The 20,297-nt window shown below is 41.3% G+C and overlaps 1 protein-coding gene across 1 annotated transcript in view; it reads left to right on the top strand.

Annotated features, from left to right (window-relative positions):
• The window catches only part of LOC129695548 (leucine rich adaptor protein 1-like), a 33,249-nt gene extending 13,312 nt beyond the window's left edge, over positions 1-19,937 (top strand). The window contains exon 2 of the mRNA XM_055632595.1: positions 18,327-19,937. Within this exon, the coding sequence (XP_055488570.1) occupies positions 18,327-18,716 (390 nt within the window). The 3' untranslated portion in view covers positions 18,717-19,937. The remainder of the gene's footprint in view (positions 1-18,326) is intronic.
• Positions 19,938-20,297: the final 360 nt, after the last annotated feature.

Genomic DNA, 20,297 nt, shown 5'->3' with positions numbered 1-20,297 from the left:
CCAGTTTTACAGCACGGTTAACTGCAGCTGTACTGAATAATCGTGTTTATGAGCAGAAATGCAAATTTCGCATTCTCATGGCATAGGGTCATTTGGTCTCTCATTACTCTACACGACTGTTTGTTAGAAAATAATTTCACTGTGTGTTTGCCATATGTGACAATGAAATCACCATTGAATCATTTGCTATAAATCTGGTGCTTCTGGTGCCAGTAATATTCAACAGTACTGAAGCAATTCCCCGGAAGCTGCTTACTGAGAGCAGGTGACACCAGTAAGAATGCCACAGAAGCCATAAGACTTTATCCCTTGGAGCACATGTGGTTTAGGGATGTTCTTGGAGTGATGTATAAAATCATGAGGGGAATTGATAGGGGAGATGAATCAAGAACCAGAGAACATAGGTTTAAGGTGAGAGGGGAAGGAGGTGATAGGAACCTGAGGAGCATCCTTTCCACACAGAGGTGGGGGGTAAATGGAATGAGCTGCCAGAGGAGGTGGTTGAGGCAGGTACTATAACAACATTTAAAAATACATGGAAAATCAAGGTTTGGAGGGATATAGACAAAATGCACGCAACTAGTAGCTTAGATGAGGCATCTTGGTTGGCATGGACGAATTATGCTAAAGGGCATGTTTCCGTGCTGTAGGACTCTATGACTCCATGTGTTTTAACATTTTATGTGAGACACAGGAGCAGTCATAAAGACATTGAAGAAGTCAACACAAAAGTCTGAAGAAGGTTTTCGGCCCGAAACGCCACATTCCTTCTCTCCAGAGATGCTACCTGGCCTGTTTAGTTACTCCAGCATTTTGTGTCTATCTTCACAACATACAAGCACTCTATTTTATGCCTAACTGGAAAGGCTCTCTTGACACAAATTGCTGCTAAAAGGATAGCATATTTAATGATGGTTTCCCTGGCAGCACCGGACCATCTCAATTGATGCAGTAACATGACAAGTCTTGTTAATGCTAATGCTACCAGGTTCACGATTTACTAGTGCCATTTCGTGCTCTTTCCTTTACCTTCCCCTTTGAATAACCTCCGGTACCTCCGGTACCTCCACATGGTCATTCTTAATGCATGAGCTGATATGCAGCATTACTGCAGATTGAATTTCCTGCTTACACAATAACCAACTACATGTATTTCTGTGGATAGCTTGTTTACAAATTGATGGGTGTTTTCCTTCTTAGGACTAATTCCCCAAATAGTGCCCTGGTTCAGGACAGTCTTTACACATGCTCGATATTGAGCTTTGATTCTTTTAATAGAACTTCAACATGGGAATTTTTCTTTTAACTGCAATTGTGGTGGAAGAAGTCACAAGAATGGTGGAATTTAACAGGTAGGCTGTTTTAAGTTATCCACAGATGTCTTTTTGTGCAGGAACAATTAGGGGACATTTATACTCACCCATAACCAGTAAGTTTACTTGTGCGGTGAAAATGTTAATAATCTCAAACCTGAAACCCACTCACCGCTGTTTTAGCAAAGTCCCACTAATGATGAGGCTTGCAAGAGTTGAGAGGCTCAGTTAAATCTTTTAGAACATAGAACTGTACAGCACAGGAACAGGCCCTTCAGCCCACAATGTTTGTGCCAAACATGATACCTATTTAAACTGATTTTATCTGCCTGCACATGATCAATATTCGTATACTCCCTGCACTCCTAAGTGCATATCTAAAAAGCTTTTTAAATGCCACTATGGTATTTGCCTCCTCCACTCCAACTGGCAGTGTGTTGCAGGCACTCACTACTCTGAGTAAAAAAAACTTGCCCTGCACATTGCCATTAAACTTTCCCCCTCTCACCTTATAGCTGCTGTATGCCCTCTAGTGTTGGGCATTTCCACCCTGACTAAAAGGTTCTAATTATCTACCATATCTATGCCTCTCATAATTGTATATACTTCTATCAAATCTCCACCCAATACTCCAGAGAAAACAATTCAAGTCTATTCAATCGCTCCCTTTGGATGAAACCCTCTAATCCAGGCAGCTTTCTGGTAAACCTCCTCTGCACCATTTCCAAAGCTTCCATATCATTCCTGTAATCGGGCAACCAGAACTGCATGCAATACACCAAATGTGGCTAAACCAAAGTTATATAGATTTGCATCATGACTTCCTGACTCTTATATTCAATGCCCCTAGTAATAAAGGCAAGTGGATGGATTTAAGAGAGAGTTAGATAGAGCTCTAGGGGCTATGGAATCAAGGGATATGGGGAGAAGGCAGGCACGGGTTATTGATTGGGGACGATCAGCCATGATCACAATGAATGGCGGTGCTGGTTCGAAGGGCTGAATGACCTCCTCCTGCAACTATTTTCTATGTTTCTAAGTATACCATATGCCTCCTTTACCATCCTATCCACTTCTACTGCCACCTTTCGTGAGCTATGAACTTGCTCAAGCTCCAGAATCTCTCTGCACTTCAATGCTGTTAAGGGTCTTGCTTTTAACTGTATACTCTATCCTTGCAATTTAAACAAATATATATGAAGAAGGGTCTTGACTCAAAACGTCACCCATTCCTTCTCTCCAGAGATGTTGCCTGTCCCACTGAGTTAATCCAGCTTTTTGTGTCTATCAAAAGATATATTGTTGTTAACATTGAGTAAATTGTGTATATATATGTATTATTTGTGTTGCATTTTGGGAGTCGAATGCATGTAGCTCCAAAATGGGAGGTAAAATTTAATTTTAATGAAGCATTCTGCTTCAAATTTTATCTATTTTCCAGGTTTCATAGAAAGATCAAACGAGAACTTACCGTTTGAAGTTTGATCTATATTTTATGAGAAGTTGGAGTGAGAGACTAAGTGAAGAACCCGCCAGCCCGCATGCGCGTCAATCTTCAAAGCAACTGTATGAAACTACAGACCACTTGCACCAACTTAAACTATGGAAAGATTAATAACCCTTGACTTACCAAATGATCTTAATGAGATTCAGGGTTGGGAGTGGAGGGCACGTAGTCTCTCACTCCAACTTCTCATAAAATAAAGATCAAACTTCAAATGGTAAGTTCTCGTTTAATTTTTCTATTTTATTTCGAAGTCTTGTGACGAGACTACGTGAAGCCTTCGAAGCTCTGTGGTTTCATTCAGTAAACCAATCTGTATGTGAACACACTACACAGATAAACCATAAATGGTTGAAAGAAAATACATAGGCCATTCAAACATGATGCTAACTTTAAATACATGTATATCACCCTTAACAGAACCAGTCCCATTACATCGGGGTTAAACAAGTGTCTCAATTAACACAGCCCTGAATTCTTTCTGCAAATTGTCCAGACCTGTTAATCGGTTTATTATTATACTTCCGAAACGTGCATTCATCTGACCATCCTGCTGTTGCAAGAATGTGATCACGAGGAACCTCCATTCTATTTGCTGCTGCCGTGGCTGCAGCCCTGGTAGAGTGAGACTTGAAAATATCAGTATTCACTCCCGCTTCCAACAGTACACTTTATCAATCTTGAAATAGTCTGCACCGACACTCTTGTGTGGCTTTTTATAACTTATGAAGAAAGCTTTTTCCTCATCTCGAAGGTTTTTAGTAACCTCAATGTAATTCTTCATATAAGTAACAACACACAATCTCCGATCCGGTGGGTATGCTGCCATATCTAACTTGTACCCCACCGTGCCTGGCCTGCTCTGCTTTATCAGATCAGCCACATAAAATACCACTTTCTTGTCAGTTACAGCAGAGTTATCCAGACGGAGTTTGTGCAAAGACTGAGCTCTTTGCACTGAAATAAGTGCCATAAGCATCACTAAGTTATGAGTGAGCTGTTCCAACGTCAGCGATGCAGCGGATGCCAGATTGCGAAGCAAAGTTAAAACTACTTTCACATTCCACACTTCATTATATCTAGGCCTTGGAGGGTTCATATTAAAGACACCTTTCATGAACGTTGACACCAATGGATGAGTGCCAATAGTTTGATGTCCCAGCCCAAGCACTAGGTACGATGATAAAGCACTGCAAGCAGTGTTAATAGTGCTATAACTAAGACGCTTATCAAAAAACAAAACTGAAAGATATTCCAAAACATCAGCCTTAAAGTAGTTCAGGTGTGAATCCTCACAAAACCTTTTCCATTGTTTTATGTATGTAGAATACTGCCTTCTTGTGCCATCTCGCCAAGCTGCGATGATCACGTCAATTGGCCTGCTGGTTAGTCCTATTCGCTCGAAAGGTCTCCTTAAATCCTGCAAATTAATAAATCAATGCAATCATGCATTGGGTACACGAGTGACAGGCTGAAATAACAATTGTTCATGTCTGTGAGCAATCATAGGAGCTTCCTTCAGTAGTCCTTGCAACAATGGGAACCATGGTTGAGTAGGCCAATATATTCTTGAACACTGCCTGAGTTAACATCCATTCTGTTCGTTCATTGAATTTTCTAGACCTGGTGTCTGCTTCTACAATGTATCTACCTGGCAGGTGCGTAGCTGACACCCATATTCTTCTATCTATACACCATGCCCAAATGGACTTTGCCAGTGTATCACATGATAGAGACCTGCAACCACCCATATGATTCACATACGTTACTCCTGTTGTGTTGTCCAGTTGTAGCCCGACATGCATATCATGGTCATTCCCACAATACGTTCTTAATGCATGGAATGCTGCTAACATTTCCAAATAGTCGCTACCATACTTCTGGCCAAGTCGCAACTCTTCCTCATTCCACCTACCACCACAACTAGAGTTGGTGTCAGTTGCATCCCAATCTTGTCCACTTGCATCACTTTGTAATGTAATCATGGGTTTACTATGTAGAATGACCCCTGAACACTCATGTGTGTGCTAAATCCACCACTGTAATTCTGATGTTGACTCTGTCGTCAACTTCATATATCTATCAAAATGCCCTTTATTCAATCTTAGAGCCCAAACTTTCTCACGATCAAGGTTTCTATAATGCTTGCCCCCATATTGTGCGGCTGGGAAGGCAACTACCATCTTGCCTATCACCTTTGCAACCTGCCATATAGTAGACTTCTCATTATTGAGTAAACCTGTGCATGCTTCTACAGTATTCTGTTTTTTATCAGTGGGTAGAGTCACAGACATATCTGCAGAGTTAATGACAAACCCTAAATAGGCAATAGATTTTATCGCCTCCAGCCTGGATTTTTCGGGATGAATAACTAATCCTAAATTTTCTAGGAGTACCTTGGTAGCTGAAACAGCTAACCTTGTGACACATAATGTCTTCCTGACAATGAGCATGTCATCTATAAACCCCATGACAATATGCCATTCAGATCTGAGTAGGGCAAATACTGGCTTTAGAATCTTTGTAAATAGTCTAGGGGCTGAGCTCAACCCATTGATTAGAGCCTTAAATTGCCATAGCTGGCCTTGCCAGATAAAATTCAGATATTTCCTGTGACTCTCATGTATAGGCACTGAATAGTATGCATCATTGAGACCGATAGAGGACATAAAACAATCCCCTGTAATCAGCTGTTTTGCTGAATGAAAATCTTCTATCTTAAAGTGGTTATATTCCAAACAAGTGTTCAGACTAGCCAAATCAAGAATGATTCCATATCCTCCACTTTTCTTTACCCTTGAGAAGATATTAGAAATATGCTCCTCTTTTTCATTGACAGACTGCTCAATCACACCCTTGTTCTTGTGTCCAAGATGGCGGCACCTCGCAGCAGTGGCCACTGCAGTCCGTCTGTCTTTTCTTTTTTTTTGTCCTGTTAGGTGTATGTTTTTGGTTTTATTTTAATTTTATTTTTAGCTGTGTATATGTGGGGGGGGGGGCTCTTTTTAATCTCTTCCCTGCACGGGGGACTTGACCTTTTCCCTGTCGAGTCTCTGTTGTCATTGGGGCCTAACATCATGGAGCCGGCGGCCTCCAACTGGAATCAACCTGGGGCTCCAGTCGCAGATCCTGCGGACTCACCATCGTGGAGCTGGCCGACTGGAGCACTGAGCGCTGTGGTGGTGTGCGGCTGCGACCTGACTTCGGAGCTTTGGAGGCTCTGGCTTCAGGCCTTGTGGTCGGTAAGATCGGGAGGTCGCGGGTCTCTGGTGGGAGACCACTTTTTGGAGCTCCCACAACTTCAACTTCCCCGCCCGAATCAAGGGGTTTAAATCGACCCAGAGCAGGGCCTTACATCGCCCGTGTGGCTTAAATGTCCGCGGGACTTACCATCGCCCGCCGGGGGCTCTAACATCAAAAGCCTCGATCAGCTCGATGCAGCAGTTTAACTGCTTGAATGCGGGAGAAGATGAATAAAGAAAAGGGAAGAGGGAAGAGATAAGACTTTTGCCTTCCATCACAGTGAGGAGGTGTTTGGAGATTCACTGTGATGGATGTTTGTGTGGAATTGTGTCAATTGTGTGTTTTTTTTTTTTTTGCTGTTTGCTGCAGGAACGTAATCTCATTTGAACGTTGTATGTTTAAATGACAATAAAGGGCATTCTATCCATCTAATACCTCTATCTCCACTTGGATAGCCATAGTTTCCTCCTTGGACCGTATATACGGGAGTCTTGGATTCTCTTGTGACGGAGGAAATTTGTCAGCCAGAAACTCAATCTTGGAACCATTTATGATTTGTAAAATGAAAGGATCCAAGGTTATCTGTTCCCACCTGTTTATGAACAGCCTCAATGTACCTCCGACTTGAATCTCATCAGCACATCTCATGCGACTGATAGAATAATATTCACCTAACTCAACGTCCTTAGGCGGTTGATCAATAGAGTCAGCTGACCCTAGATTTTGTTCTGTCCCCTCCCTTTCACTCTGGCATCGTGGCCTGCTGGGGAACGAAACTGAGTATGTGGAGTGCGCTTCCTTCATGGTGGGAGCTGTGAACCTGCGCATAAAAAAGGCCTCTGGCTTGGTCTTAATTTTGTGGGCCTGGTGCTCCAATCAGCCTCAGAGTAGCGATTCATGTCGCTAGCTATGTAGGGATGATATGCATGCCGGTAGATGGGAATCTTACTCACAAAGGGTGTCTTTACCACTCCCACAGCCGCCTTAAATCCCTCTTGCAAGTCTTTTACTTGCTTACTTAAGTCTTCTCCAAAGAGATGCTTTGCAGACTGCATATTACTAGGCTTGCACAAATGAGCATATTTAGGTTTGACCTCCGGCCTTATAGCATCTTTGCGAATGCAATTAAGCTCAAAATGTGTATTACATAGAAGTGCTAATGCGTATTGCTGCAATTCCGACAGCTGAGTTCCATCCACCGACCTTGCAAAAGCCATAATCCCTCTTGTGAGAAGTCTCTGAACTCGCTGTAGTTTTAAGTCTTTTGACCTAGTTTTGCCATTTAGATTATCCCAAATGGTGGCATTAACCTTCGGAACATCCAAAGTCTGGCAGTTATCAAGACTAGCATACTTCCCAGCAGTGTCCTGCATGTTTTTCTAATTCAGCTGATGAGAAGTCAAGTAACCAATGCTCTTTGCCAGTTCTTCATCTAGTGGTTCTCCTATCCCCGAGGGGATGGCAAATTTTGTCACAAGAGCTAGTAGCTCCTTCTTTGGCTTGAACTGCAGCATATAATCCACTTGTTCAAGTCCAATTTATTTGTCATGTGAACATACATTGCAGTGAAATTAACTTGCCAGCAGCGGTACAATAAAAAAGAACACACAATACACAATAAAAATTTAACACAAAATCCACCACAGCATTCATCACTGTGGTAGAAGGCACAAAGTTTGGTCAGTTTGGTCCATTTTCCCCCGTGGTTGGGACCACAACCCTCCGCAATCTCCGCTGCGGGCGGCCAGATGTGCAGACAAGGTAACTCCTGAATCGATGCTACCCTACCGGAGACCGCGGCTTCAAGATGGTGTAGGCCCCAAGCCGGCGGTCAAAGATCTAAAGTCCCCGCCGCAGCCAGAAGCACGGCAGACCACAGGGCCAGTGGTCGGAGCCCCTCTCCAGAGATCCCCGGCGAGGGATCCCGCTCCGGATGGTAAGTCCCCACCGTGCCCGCGGTTAGAAGTAGACCGTGGGCTGGCGGTCGGAGCTCTTCTCCTCCGGGGTCCCCAATAAGAGATCCCAGGTTTCAGGCTGCTGCGGGACAGAGAACGGAGCGCTCCCCTCCGGCGACCCCCGGCTGAAGCCCCGGGCGCTTCTCCGGGAAAGGTCGCACCGATCCTTTGTGTTAGGCCGCAAGTGAGGCAACATGGAAAAAGTCGCCTCGGTTTCCCCCTTACCCCCTCCACACCACCCTCCACACAAGACACATCGAGAAACATTAAAAACACACATTGAGACTAAAAAATAAAAAAATAAACGCAAAAAAAATAGAAAAAACGAACACACTGCTGGCAGGGCAGCCGGCTCGCAGCACCCCTACCGACCGGGGATTCGAGTTCATTGTATAATTCCCCACAGTCAGAGTCAATCATGTAATAATCCTCAACACTTCCCTCCTCTGAGCGGGAGATATTATAATGCAACCCTGAGCCAGGTATTGCTGCCGCAGACATCTGACTGGAACTACCTATAACGGCCTCCTGTGTACGGAGCACATTCCCTTCCACCAGCCTCTCAATCAGGTTTTCTCATTTTGAAAGCTGATAGATGACATCCTCAATGGATGTTGAGGCAGTACCTTCCTGTCAGTAATGTCCTTTTGGACATTTTTTGCTGTTTCGTTCTTGGCCTTCCCCGAACTCGGGGTTGCCAAACTGCTCCCTTTTGGAACTGAAGTGGAGGTTGCTGTGTAGGCTGCACCTGCCAGCATCTCCAAGATTGATACCGATGGCCACCGACCTCTCCCGTCGTCGCGGTTATTTGCCGCTGAATTTTCAGCTGCACGTTTGCCCTTGGTTTTAGGCTTCTCCATCCTTGGGACCTAAACCAAAGTTGAAATCGACAGTTCCTGTAAAACGTACATTCCGGCTTTTAAAACCGTATCGCAGGGGAATCCCGACGTCCATTCCCCATCCAAATCTCACGCCATGCGTCGACATATTAACGCACATGCGGGCTGACGGGTTCTTCACGTAGTCTCGTCATGAGACTTCGAAATAAAATTCTGGTTACCTCTGTTTGCCAGACCTCTGGTACCTTAAAGGGAACATTCCTGGAGGAGATAAATACTTTTCCAGTTATTTTTAAGAACAAGGGAGATGGAGCAGTTCCCAAAGAATCAGAATAGTACTTAATTTGCCAAGTATGTTTTACCAAGTCAGTCATACAAATAAAAAGCATCAGATCAGCCAAAACACATTTTAATATGAACATCCACCACAGTGACTCCTACACATTCCTCATTGTGATGGAAGACGAAATAACGTTCAAGCCTCTACCCTTTGTTCTCCTGCGGTCGGGGGCCTCGAGCCTTCCGTTGATGGGACGATCTTGACTCCCGTTGCCGGCGGCGTTTTGGCCCTCTGCGTCGAGGCGATCAGCTCCTGCATCAGGAGGATGTCAGCTCCCCCGTGCTGGACGATCGAACATCGCGTCAGGGCTGGTCGAACCTTCCGCGACATTGGAGCTCCCGACTCGGCCTCTCCCGAGACTGCGAGCTCTTGATGGTAAGTCCGCAGGCCCGCTGTGGGGCTCACGACAGTTTGAGGTGGCCTCCAGCTCCATCGATGGAAGGCCGCAGAGCGCCCAGAGAATGCGATGCGAAAATCAATCGCATCTCTGGCAAGGTAAGAACCTGAAAAAAAGTTTATCCCTGCAAGACCTGATTGATCTGGTGAGTATATCTTAGAGTCATAGAGTGATACAGTGTGGAAACAGGCCAACATGTCCCAGTTACACTAGTCCCACCTGCCACATCCCACTAGTCCACATCCCTCCAAACCTGGTTCTTTTACTGACCTAAGCAGCTGTTTTGGTCACTTCACTGGGTCCTAATTATAAAAGCATTTTTGTACCCCACATATTCATCAACAAAGGTGCCTCTTAACTAAATCTTAATAATCATATTCACTCTTCTCATAAGTATGAATTAAAGGCTGCAGAATTTCTCATGATAGAACTATTCAGGAAGTTGTACAAGGATTAAAGCCTTTAATCTTCCTTGTTTTCTTAACACTTTGCTCCCACCCACACAGCTAGCCCCAACGGCTAAATTTCCCAACAGTCCTCTCTATAACTTGACGTATATTTTTAACCTCATATCAATATGAGTATGGCAGTAAATTCACATGTGCATGAAAAACAAATGCATTTAAAATTGACCCGAGGATGAGTTAAAATAAAACCTCTATGATGTTGGATTCTTAAGCAAGTATACAATGGGAATGATACACATGTAAAAAGTAATCCTGTTTAAAAGCAACATTTATGCAATGTTTTGACTCATTCTGCCAGGAAATTGTTATGCATGCAACAGCAGGACGCAACAGATAGTGAAGCACACAGTAACAATCAGTTTGGAATGAGTGGCCTTTACGAGGTTTAAGTGGGCAACGTGAATAATTGCCAGCACCAAACACATTAATAAATCAGAGGTAGCAATGATATCTGTGGGACTTTTTGGGTTTCCCCTTCCATTGTTGTAATGCTTTTTCTTAGTGGAGTGGCCTATTAAACAGCCCAGAAAAAAAAACCGGAGGCAAATAAATGTGACTAAATGCCCAGAAACTGGGTTATGTCTTGGGTTCAGCTTTAGCAAGACAGACATATTAAACCAGTTTCCCAAGCTATGATGTGATTTTCATTGTGGTTAGAATCTTGACTAAAAAAAAAACATACAGTGTTTGTTTAAGTGGAAAGCATTTACTCTGTCTTTGTTCCTTAGACAAACATAAAGCTGGATGATCCCAAAAATTGTTCATCCATCTTTCATATATGTTATCTTGCTCATCTGTTACGCCCAGTGCTCTGTGTTCCCAAGTTTTATTTTTAAACAAATTTCCCAAGGGTTGGTTAATTTTTGGGAGGAGTAATTTTCCAGATATTAAAACCAGTTTGAATTAGCAAACGGCATATACAACTTTGCTGAACTCAATTTCAAGAAAGCAACATAGTTACATAGCCATTTTATTAAAATCATGACATTTTCATCTTCTCAACAATGTTTAAACTAATTGTTTCCTTGTTTGTAATATGGGAAGATGAAGAATATATTCACAAAACATAACTCAATGTCACTTTTCTATGACTTTATTTCCTGTTGCTTCAACATTTATGTTTATTCACTTTTTGCTCTGGGCATGCAGACACAGTGTTAAGTTACTGAAGTAGCAATCAGAGTTCTAGATCACTGATCCAGAACCAGGAATTCTCACCAGAGAAGCTGGAAAATTTAAATTTAAGTAACTAATTACATCTGAAATATAAAATATGATTGTTTTCATGATGTTGTGCAAGAAACTATCAGACTGCTGTAAAAATTAATCCAATATGCTAATCGTTGTCGTCTTCGTGACTATCCCTCGAGGTTGAGGATGATGGTCCACGTTCCGTTGTTTTTATGGACTCTCAGGTGGCTTATGATTCCAATCCTGGCTTTAAACGTTCGTCTGCATTCAGGACAGGTAATTCCAGATGGCAGATCGGGCTTTGGCTGTTGCAGCCTCTCTTTCCATTTTCTTCTCTTTTCTTCTAATTCTGCGCATCTGTTGGCTTTGAAGGTCGCTGTTCCTTCTTGGATGATGGTTCATCAAAGTTTCCTATCCTTGGCATTGGTTTCCCAATTGTCGATGTCAATTTCACATTTCTTCATGCTAGCTTTTAAGGCGCCTCTGAATCTCTTCTTTTGTCTGCCTTTTTTACGTTTGCCTTCTTTAAGCTGAGAGTAGAAGGTTTGTTTCGGTAGACGCTCGTCTTCCATCCGAACAGCATGACCGAGCCATCATAGTTGGTTCTTGATGACGAAGGCTTCGTTGCTAGATGTTTTACACAAGCATTTTGGTGTCTGTTTGGATGTCACGATTTTGAAAGACTTATTTGAAGACGTCAAAAAGCACTTCCAACACACTTAAGATGATGTAGGATCTCATCATCAAGGTCGACATGAGAGGAGAGGTGACTTCCAAGGTATGAAAAGTGATCCACATTTTCCAGGGTTGATTCACAAAGTTGAATTGATGGTTCTTTCCGATTTGTCTCAGTTGGTGACGATTGGTAGATAACCTGAATCATCTTGGAGTTGATGGTAAGTCCAAGTTTCATGTAAGCACTGTTGAAGGCAGTCAGGATCTGTTGCAGATGATTTGCTGAGAGAGCTGCAACACTGTTGTTGTCTGCGTATTGGAACTCGATGAGGGAGCTCATAGATGTCTTTGTTTTGGACTTGAGACGGGTAAGATTGAAAAGTTTGCCATCAGTTCTGTAGACAATTTCGATTCCTGGGGGTAGTTCCTTGATGATGTGGATGGTTGTCACAATGAAGATGGTGAACAGTGTTGGGGCAATCATGCATCCCTGTTTCACTTCTGATCTGACTTGAAATGTCTCACAGTTGCTGTTGCTGAGTTGAAGGCCGTAGTGAGGTCGATGAATGCCATGTACAATGTTGAAGATGTTCACAACATTTTTCTTGTAGTTGACGCATTGTGAATATCATGTCGGCTGTTCCACGTGATGATCTAAAACTGGCTTGTGTCTCCGGAAGGATCTTCTCGGCTAAAGGCTTGTCAGTTGTTCATGAGGCGGGCGAGGACCTTGCCTGCTTCATGTTGCTAACAGGGAAATTCCACGATAGTTTCCGCAGTCTTCAGATCGTTAACCTTGCCGTGACGAAGAAGCTTGCGTGCCCCCATGATTCCGAGAGCGATGCAGTCGGAAGCACCAGGTTCTGGTTGGGTCACTCATGGTGGTAAGGTTGAGGATGAGGGTCCAGACTACGTTTGCTAATGCCCTTCAGGAAAGGAAATCTAGTAACCTCATACAATATATAGGGATGTTACAATATTTACCTTCAGCGGCGCTGCAATTCTGCCACTGGCCGTGTGCGCGATTTTGGCGTGTTTGAGGGGGAGGGGGGGGCGGGGATAAAACGCGTATTTATTCCGACCTGGTTCTGGATTATATTTGTTGGAGTGCAAGATTTTGCTAAAATATCGTTCCAATGGCCATTCTGTGTGTTTTTTTTATTTTAATTGCCCGACAAGTTAATCACTGGAGTGATTTTAAAATCAGCTTCTGAAGCCGTCAATGCCAACAACAGGGCCGGATCTTATGTAGGGGACAGGTAAAAGAAAGTAGTTTATTTTTATGTATAAAAGTGTTTCTTAAGATGCATTTAATTCACATTTTAAGTTGCGAAACGGTGATATTTTTCCCTGAAGAACCGGCAGTGTATTTGCTGCCGATATGGGGACTAAAATCACTGCAACCTCAACGTTCCAAATGGTCGCGTTCCAGAAAATCCCACAGGCAAGTTGATTTAAATGGCCATTAATTTACAGGTATTTAAACATTAAATTCCTTCCATTTGGCCTATAAACCCATGACAATGAGATTTAAAAATTATGTTATATCCTGAATTCTTGTGTGAATGTTATTTGGACACTTAGGCTATTTAAAAATGTTAATCTATTCTTAAGAAATGGATAGATGTTTAGATCTAGTAATTGAATTTTGTAATTAGCTATAATTAGGTAACTAACTAATTATATGCTTTAATTTCAAGTCATCTAAGTAAGATTGTTTCATATTTGTTTCAGAATGCTTCAATCTATAATAACTGAACATTTCTTTCAGTTCTCTTAAATTTTAAGAAAGTTATGGGCTTTTAAATGTTCTCGATCACAGCTTTTTTGTTATGTCCATAGAAAATCAATAGGGAACAAGATGCCAATTTCCGAGTATGAAAATGGCCATAACTTTTTTAATACTGAAGATATGAAAGTGAATTAAGTGTCAAATTAAACTTCTTTATATGCTTTACCTGGTGGGATAAATTAAAGACTTGACTGTTAAAATCTCAAAATTTTGTAACATTGCTACAATATGGCGACTCCAGACCAAACAATGTGCTACTTGCACCCTCAGTTCAGTGGTAGTTAGGAGTGGTCCTTAAAGACCTGTGTTTTGTAGCTTTTCCAAAAAAGTTAGCACATGTGGTTTAATGTAATCAAGAGTAGGAATGTTCATGCATATAACTTGTTCACCTTTAGATATGACAATCCATTTTCATAACAAGTAGTTGAAATCCTCCAGCAAAATGTTAGACAATTGTCCCCAATAAACAGAGGTGACCCACAGAGAATGCAGAACTATAAATGTGTTGGAACAAAAAAAGACACCTTTGAAACAGTCGCCAAGTCTAAGCTTGGTCCCACCAATATATAGGAGGCTTCATCAGGAACACCAGATGCAGTAGATGAGGTTAGAGGAGGTGCACGTGAACCTCTGGTGCATATGGTAGGACTGCAGTGGTCCCTGGAGGAAGACAAGGAAGGAGATATAGGGACAGGTGTTACATCTCCTGCGGTTTCAGGAAAGATACAGGGGGGGGGGGGGGGGGGTTCGATGGAAAAGGAGAAGGGATAATTGTGTTGGGTTCTGAACATCCTTAAAATCATGGTGAAAGCTCAGGACAGAGTGATGCAAAACTCAGATTCATCACAGACTCACAGACAGACATAGCACAGAAGCTGGCCCTTTGTCCCATCATCCACACTGACAATCAAGCACCTATTTTAACATTAATCTAATCCTCGCTAGATTTATATCAACTCCTCCCTTATCTTACTCCTCATCTGTACACCAGGGGCAAGTTGCAAATGCCATTTAACCTACCAATCCACAAGGTTTTAGGGTGTGGGAGGAAATGCAGCACCCGGAGGAAAACCATGCAGTTATAAGGTGAAACGTCCCACGGACTAGGCCCCGTGTCAGGATTGAACCTGTGTCTTTGGATCTGTGAGGCAGCTATTCTACTAGCTATTCCACTCTGCCGCCCATACTCTGCACAGATATTTTTCATATTTCTTTAGGATAAGCAGCATCAATACAATATAGTGCCACAATAATTTCACATACTACATGCTCAGTTTGTGTTCATAGTTCTTAAACATTTCGAAGTACTGATTTCATATACATGTATGTGTTTTGCTGCCTGTTTATCGTATTTTTCTGTGGATATTTGGATCAGCACCATGTTAAGTGGGAGCCATCTCCAGCTGGTTAGCATTTGGTACGGTACTTCATTTGTTACATCTACTGAAGTACAGTGAAATTCATTTTTGTATACAGATCAGTATAAACACTGCTGTAATTTCTACATGGTTAAACCAAAATGTATAAAAATGGCCTTTATTAAAATCTGACAATGTGTACTTTAACCACATTTTCTATTACAAATCTCAAATTGTGGAAAACAGGCAAATAAATAAATGATGGGTCTTTGTCCCAAACATTATGGAGGGCACTGTACATCTAAGATAAGCATCTCAGATACAGTACAAGTGTATAGCAGTAGTACACTGAGACAGTATACCGAGTCTAAGTCTAATCTAAGTGCAGCATTTCCTCAAGCATCGCAGTGCAATAATAATGTTGGATTTGTTAAATGCCTCGAATTTGTTTGGAGGAAATTGCATCAAAATCAATTGTTTTTCATGACATAACTTTTATTCTTGCATCAGTGCTAGTAGTCGCTTCAATATTTAACATTAACGACTTCCAGAACTTTTTATTACACTTTCAGGCTGATACCCAAAACTCATAAATAAAAATAAAAAAATCCTGAAAAAAAATCAACAGGTTTGGCAGCATCGGTGGAAAGAAAAATTGGTGAATGTTCCCAGCATTTTCTGTTTTATCATTTCAGATTTCCAGCATCTGTGATTTTATTTTATTTTCATTTCAGTTTCGGCCAGAACTATAAATAGCCAATAGACAATAGGTGAAGGAGTAGGCCATTCGGCCCTTCGAGCCAGCACCACCATTCAATGTGATCATGGCTGATCATCCCCAATCAGTACCCCGTTCCTGCCTTCTCCCCATATCCCCTGACTCCGCTATCTTTAAGAGCCCTATCTAGCTCTCTCTTGCAGTATCCAGAGAACCGGCCTCCACCGCCCTCTGAGGCAGAGAATTCCACAGACTCACAACTCTCTGTGAGAAAAAATGTTTCCTCGTCTCTGTTCTAAATGGCTTACCCCTTATTCTTAAACTGTGGCCCCTGGTTCTGGACTCCCCCAACATCGGGAACACTTTTCCTGCATCTAACCTGTCAATAATTGTATACGTTTCTATAAGATTCCCTCTCATCCTTCTAAACTCCAGAGTGTACAAGTCCAGCGTCTCCATTCTCTCAGCATATGACAGTCCCGCCATCCCGGGAATTAACCTTGTAAACCTACGTTGCACTCCCTCAATAGAAAGAATGTCCTTCCTCAAATTAGGGTACCAAAACTATACACAATACTCCAGGTGTGGTCTCACTAGGGCCCTGTACAACTGCAGAAGGACCTCTTTTCTCCTATACTCGACTCCTCTTGTTATAAAGGCCAACAAGCCATTCGCTTTCTTCACTGCCTGCTGTACCTGCATGCTTCCTTTCATAGACATTAACAAGGACCCCCAGATCCCGTTGTACTTAACCTTTTCCCAAATTGAAGCCATTTGGATAGTAATCTGCCTTCCTGTTTTTGATACCAAAGTGGATAACCTCACATTTATCCACATTAAACTTCATCTGCCATGCATCTGCCCACTCCCCCAAATTGTCCAAATCACCCTGCATTCTCATAGCATCCTCCTCACAGTTCACACTGACACCCAGCTTTTGGGGGGCAGGCAGGTTTGCACGATGTACTGGCTTGTGTCCACAACTCTCTGCAATTTATTGCGGTCTTGAGCGGTGCGGACTCTGGCTGAAGGGCTTCTTTCCATGCTATGTCTTTGCAAACCATGCTGTGAGGCATCACTGTAGGATGATTTCTGTGGTGCATCTATAGAAATTAGTAACAGTCATTAGAGACATGTCGAATATTTTGTCTTCTGAGGAAGTAGAAGTATTTCTGTACTATCTTGGCCACAACACCAATGTGATTAGACCAGGAAAAGGTGGTTGTAACATTTGCGCCTCAGATCCACCCCTCTCCTTAAGTCGATTCACTCCATGATCATTCAGAGTTGGATGTGAGAGGACTGAGGGACTTTGACTGAGCCACTCATTTTGGGATCTTTTAATCCTGCATGTAGGATAATCCTGTGTTATAACTTTATTATTCGGATAACCTATATTGTTTGTACAATGCACATCTAACATGTGTGCCTAAAAGGTGCTTCTCTGGGTCCATGGCAGTACCTGATCAAGCAATATGCTGGGCTATTAAATGAGATATATTTCCATCACTGCAAAGTGTCATGGCTGTCTACATTTAAGCAAGTATATTTGCTAAAATGCTAAATTAAATTTGCCACATTAATTGGGAATCATAAACTCTTCATTTATAATCTACATGGAGTCTGCTTAGTAGTTTTAGTGCTGTATTGATATTGCTGATATTTTTAACACTTAATTTTACTTTGCGATCTAAATTTAATTATTCAACTGCACAATTGCTGTCTGATTGTGAATGGTCAAAGTTAGCAATATTCATATGTTGACTTTGCTGATATCAATGTTGATATATTTGGTATTTTGTCACTTCATTGTGCTTTAAGCTCTTACTTCTTCAGCTATCGAGTTCTTGGCTGACTGTGAATAGTCATTGTTATCGATGTTCCTATGTCAATATTGTCGATATCAATGTTGATATTGTTGATGTTTTAACACATTGTATATTATGCTTTCATTTATTTCTTCTAATGCCCAGTTCTTATCTGAGTGTGAGTGGTTGAAACTATTAATATTCCATCAGCTTTTAATTATTGACTGCTGATATTTTGCTTGCATAAAAATTAGATTTTTAGTTTCAAAAGGAGTTGATGTACTCAAAATTCAACCCTAAATTTCTTTACTCAACCAGTGAGCAGATGTTATCTTCAAACTAAAAACAACAATGTGGACGTACATCCGTTTTTCATCTGTTACTGACATTTGTCAGTGCGAAAAAAGAATTCTATGGAAAATTTGTAACACCGAGGGTTTACCCTGGGAATATAAATAATGTCAGATTCCTATGAATAATTGGATAAAGATGTTGTGTTTCCACAGTGGTGGTTGGAATTGTTTTGAAAATAATGCCAAAGTACCAGCGTAGAAAGCAAATTCAAGCATGATGCTTTCACAATTTAAAATCTTGCATCAGAACTATTGCACATTATGTCAGGTTCAGCTGAGAAGAATGTCAATCCTGTATACTAAATGACATTCATTTTTAGTAAACTGGTGTAAACTAGCTAATTTGCTTTTCTATTTGCTTTTCTGTACCCAGGCTTGTCTCAGGGCAATCGATGTCAAATTGATGCATCAGCTGCTTTCCATCAATGACGGTATCGAATCCATCAAGTGGATGATGGAGGAGAAGGGCACGTTGGCCAGTAGGGGCAGCAGTTTGGCAAGTAGTACATACAGCTTGATGGAAAGTCAGAACACTTCACTACGGGGCAGCTGGAACAGCTTACAAAATGGTGGCGATGGACTTGACTCAATTTCAGTTGGAAGTTACCTGGACACACTGGGTGATGACCTGCCAGATCACTGCACATCGCCAGACATAGATCCTTTCTCGGATGAACATTTGATGACAGATTCACTTAAAAGTGAAACTATCAATAAGGAATCCAAAGATGACTCTGATGATGGTTATTATTATTTTGGATAAGTTGCATTAGACCAAGAAGATAATGGCTCTGCATTATCCACGTTATTGAGTTTAAGTCTGACTTTGGTTAATAATGTGGAATAGTTAATATAGGTTAGCCAAGGGAAATAAATAATGGATAACTAATCTGATATTGCCTATTTTGCAGTGCTGTTTAATATCAGATTTAATTACATTGTGATTCCATTGACATGGTAAATTTGAGTGCAAGGGATAATGTGATCAGGAACATTTTTAAATATGAGGATAACGTTTCTGCTCATAAGTAGATTCGGCCAAACATATGCAAAAGACCAAGGTGTTTTGAGTCACACCCAAAACACTAATTTTAACTCCTGATCTTTCACTTGTGTTCACTATTCACTTTGCCCAAATGAAACTATCAGAAAACTGGTCATTGCACCCGTTTGTAAAGCACATTCCCCTGCATGCAGAGGTTCAGGAAAGACTCTGATAACTTCACCCATTTTTTGTGGTGCAATTAATTTTAAAAGATTTTTTCTATAAAAGAAATTAACTTGACTAAATCTATTAAATGGCTCAATAGTTCAAAACAATTAAATTGTTTAGTATAGTTTTTTTTTTAAGCCATTTTCAATTATTTTAAATCAGGTGACATATAGGTGGTGGACAAGCGACCTTAAAATGCTTATTTTTAGGAACAATTAGTAAATTATCCCAGAATAAAGGAAACTGCGACAGGTTGCTACTCTTAATGCATCCAAGAGGAGACGTTTTAATTGAGATGAGATAGAAACAGAAACAGTTACACTGTGCCTCAAGGAAGGTTTTGTTTCTGAGAAAACAGATGGATATTGGTAGAAACTTGAACTATTATCTACTCAGTTCAATTCCAAGTGCATCTTAAATGCAATTTTCCAGTGGTACCCAAAGAAAACAGCTTACCCCATGTTTCCTGGGTTTTAAAACAATTGGCTTAAGTTTTCCTTAGGATTTTGGAAGTAAAAAGGAAGATATTATTAGAAAGAGATGCACCCAGTGATATAATTTATTAAAATCGTATCAAGAAGGAGCGGATAAGGTTCTCATTACAACTCAACATACCACCAGAGAATAAAGAATTTTTCTCATTTTATTGTGGAATATAAGATCAAATTAAACAATGATGAAAGCAATAAACCAATCTCCTGGTCATTTTGAGTGGTAAGTTTTTGTTGTATTTTCAAAACTGCTTTATAAAGCCTCAACGTCGCAATCCCATGCCAGTGTTGGCTATTTTATTTTATTTGTTGGCACTAAAATCAAGAATCCTTTTGGAAACATATACAGTATGCTATTATGTGCTCTACAACTTTCATCTCAAATTAAACGTGCAGGTACAAGTAAATTACATTTTAGTTTCAAATCTACATCTTGTCTATCATCCATTAAGTCTAAAAGATGGGGCAAGCAAGCGTCTAGGGCAATTAAAAGGCAATTCCCAAGAAATCTAAAACATGTAGGATTTTTGTGTCAGTACAGCAGAGATATTAATTTAGCATGTTTACTACAGCATGAGGTATTTCAACAAGTTAAGCCAAGTTTATTGCAAACCCTGTTACAAAGAGTAAAGAAATGAAC

Source organism: Leucoraja erinacea, chromosome 3 (genome assembly GCF_028641065.1).
Source record: "Leucoraja erinacea ecotype New England chromosome 3, Leri_hhj_1, whole genome shotgun sequence".
NCBI classification, from domain to species: Eukaryota; Metazoa; Chordata; class Chondrichthyes; order Rajiformes; family Rajidae; genus Leucoraja; species Leucoraja erinaceus.
Note: the sequence above shows the minus strand (reverse complement) of the source record. Positions and strands in the feature narration are given on the sequence as shown.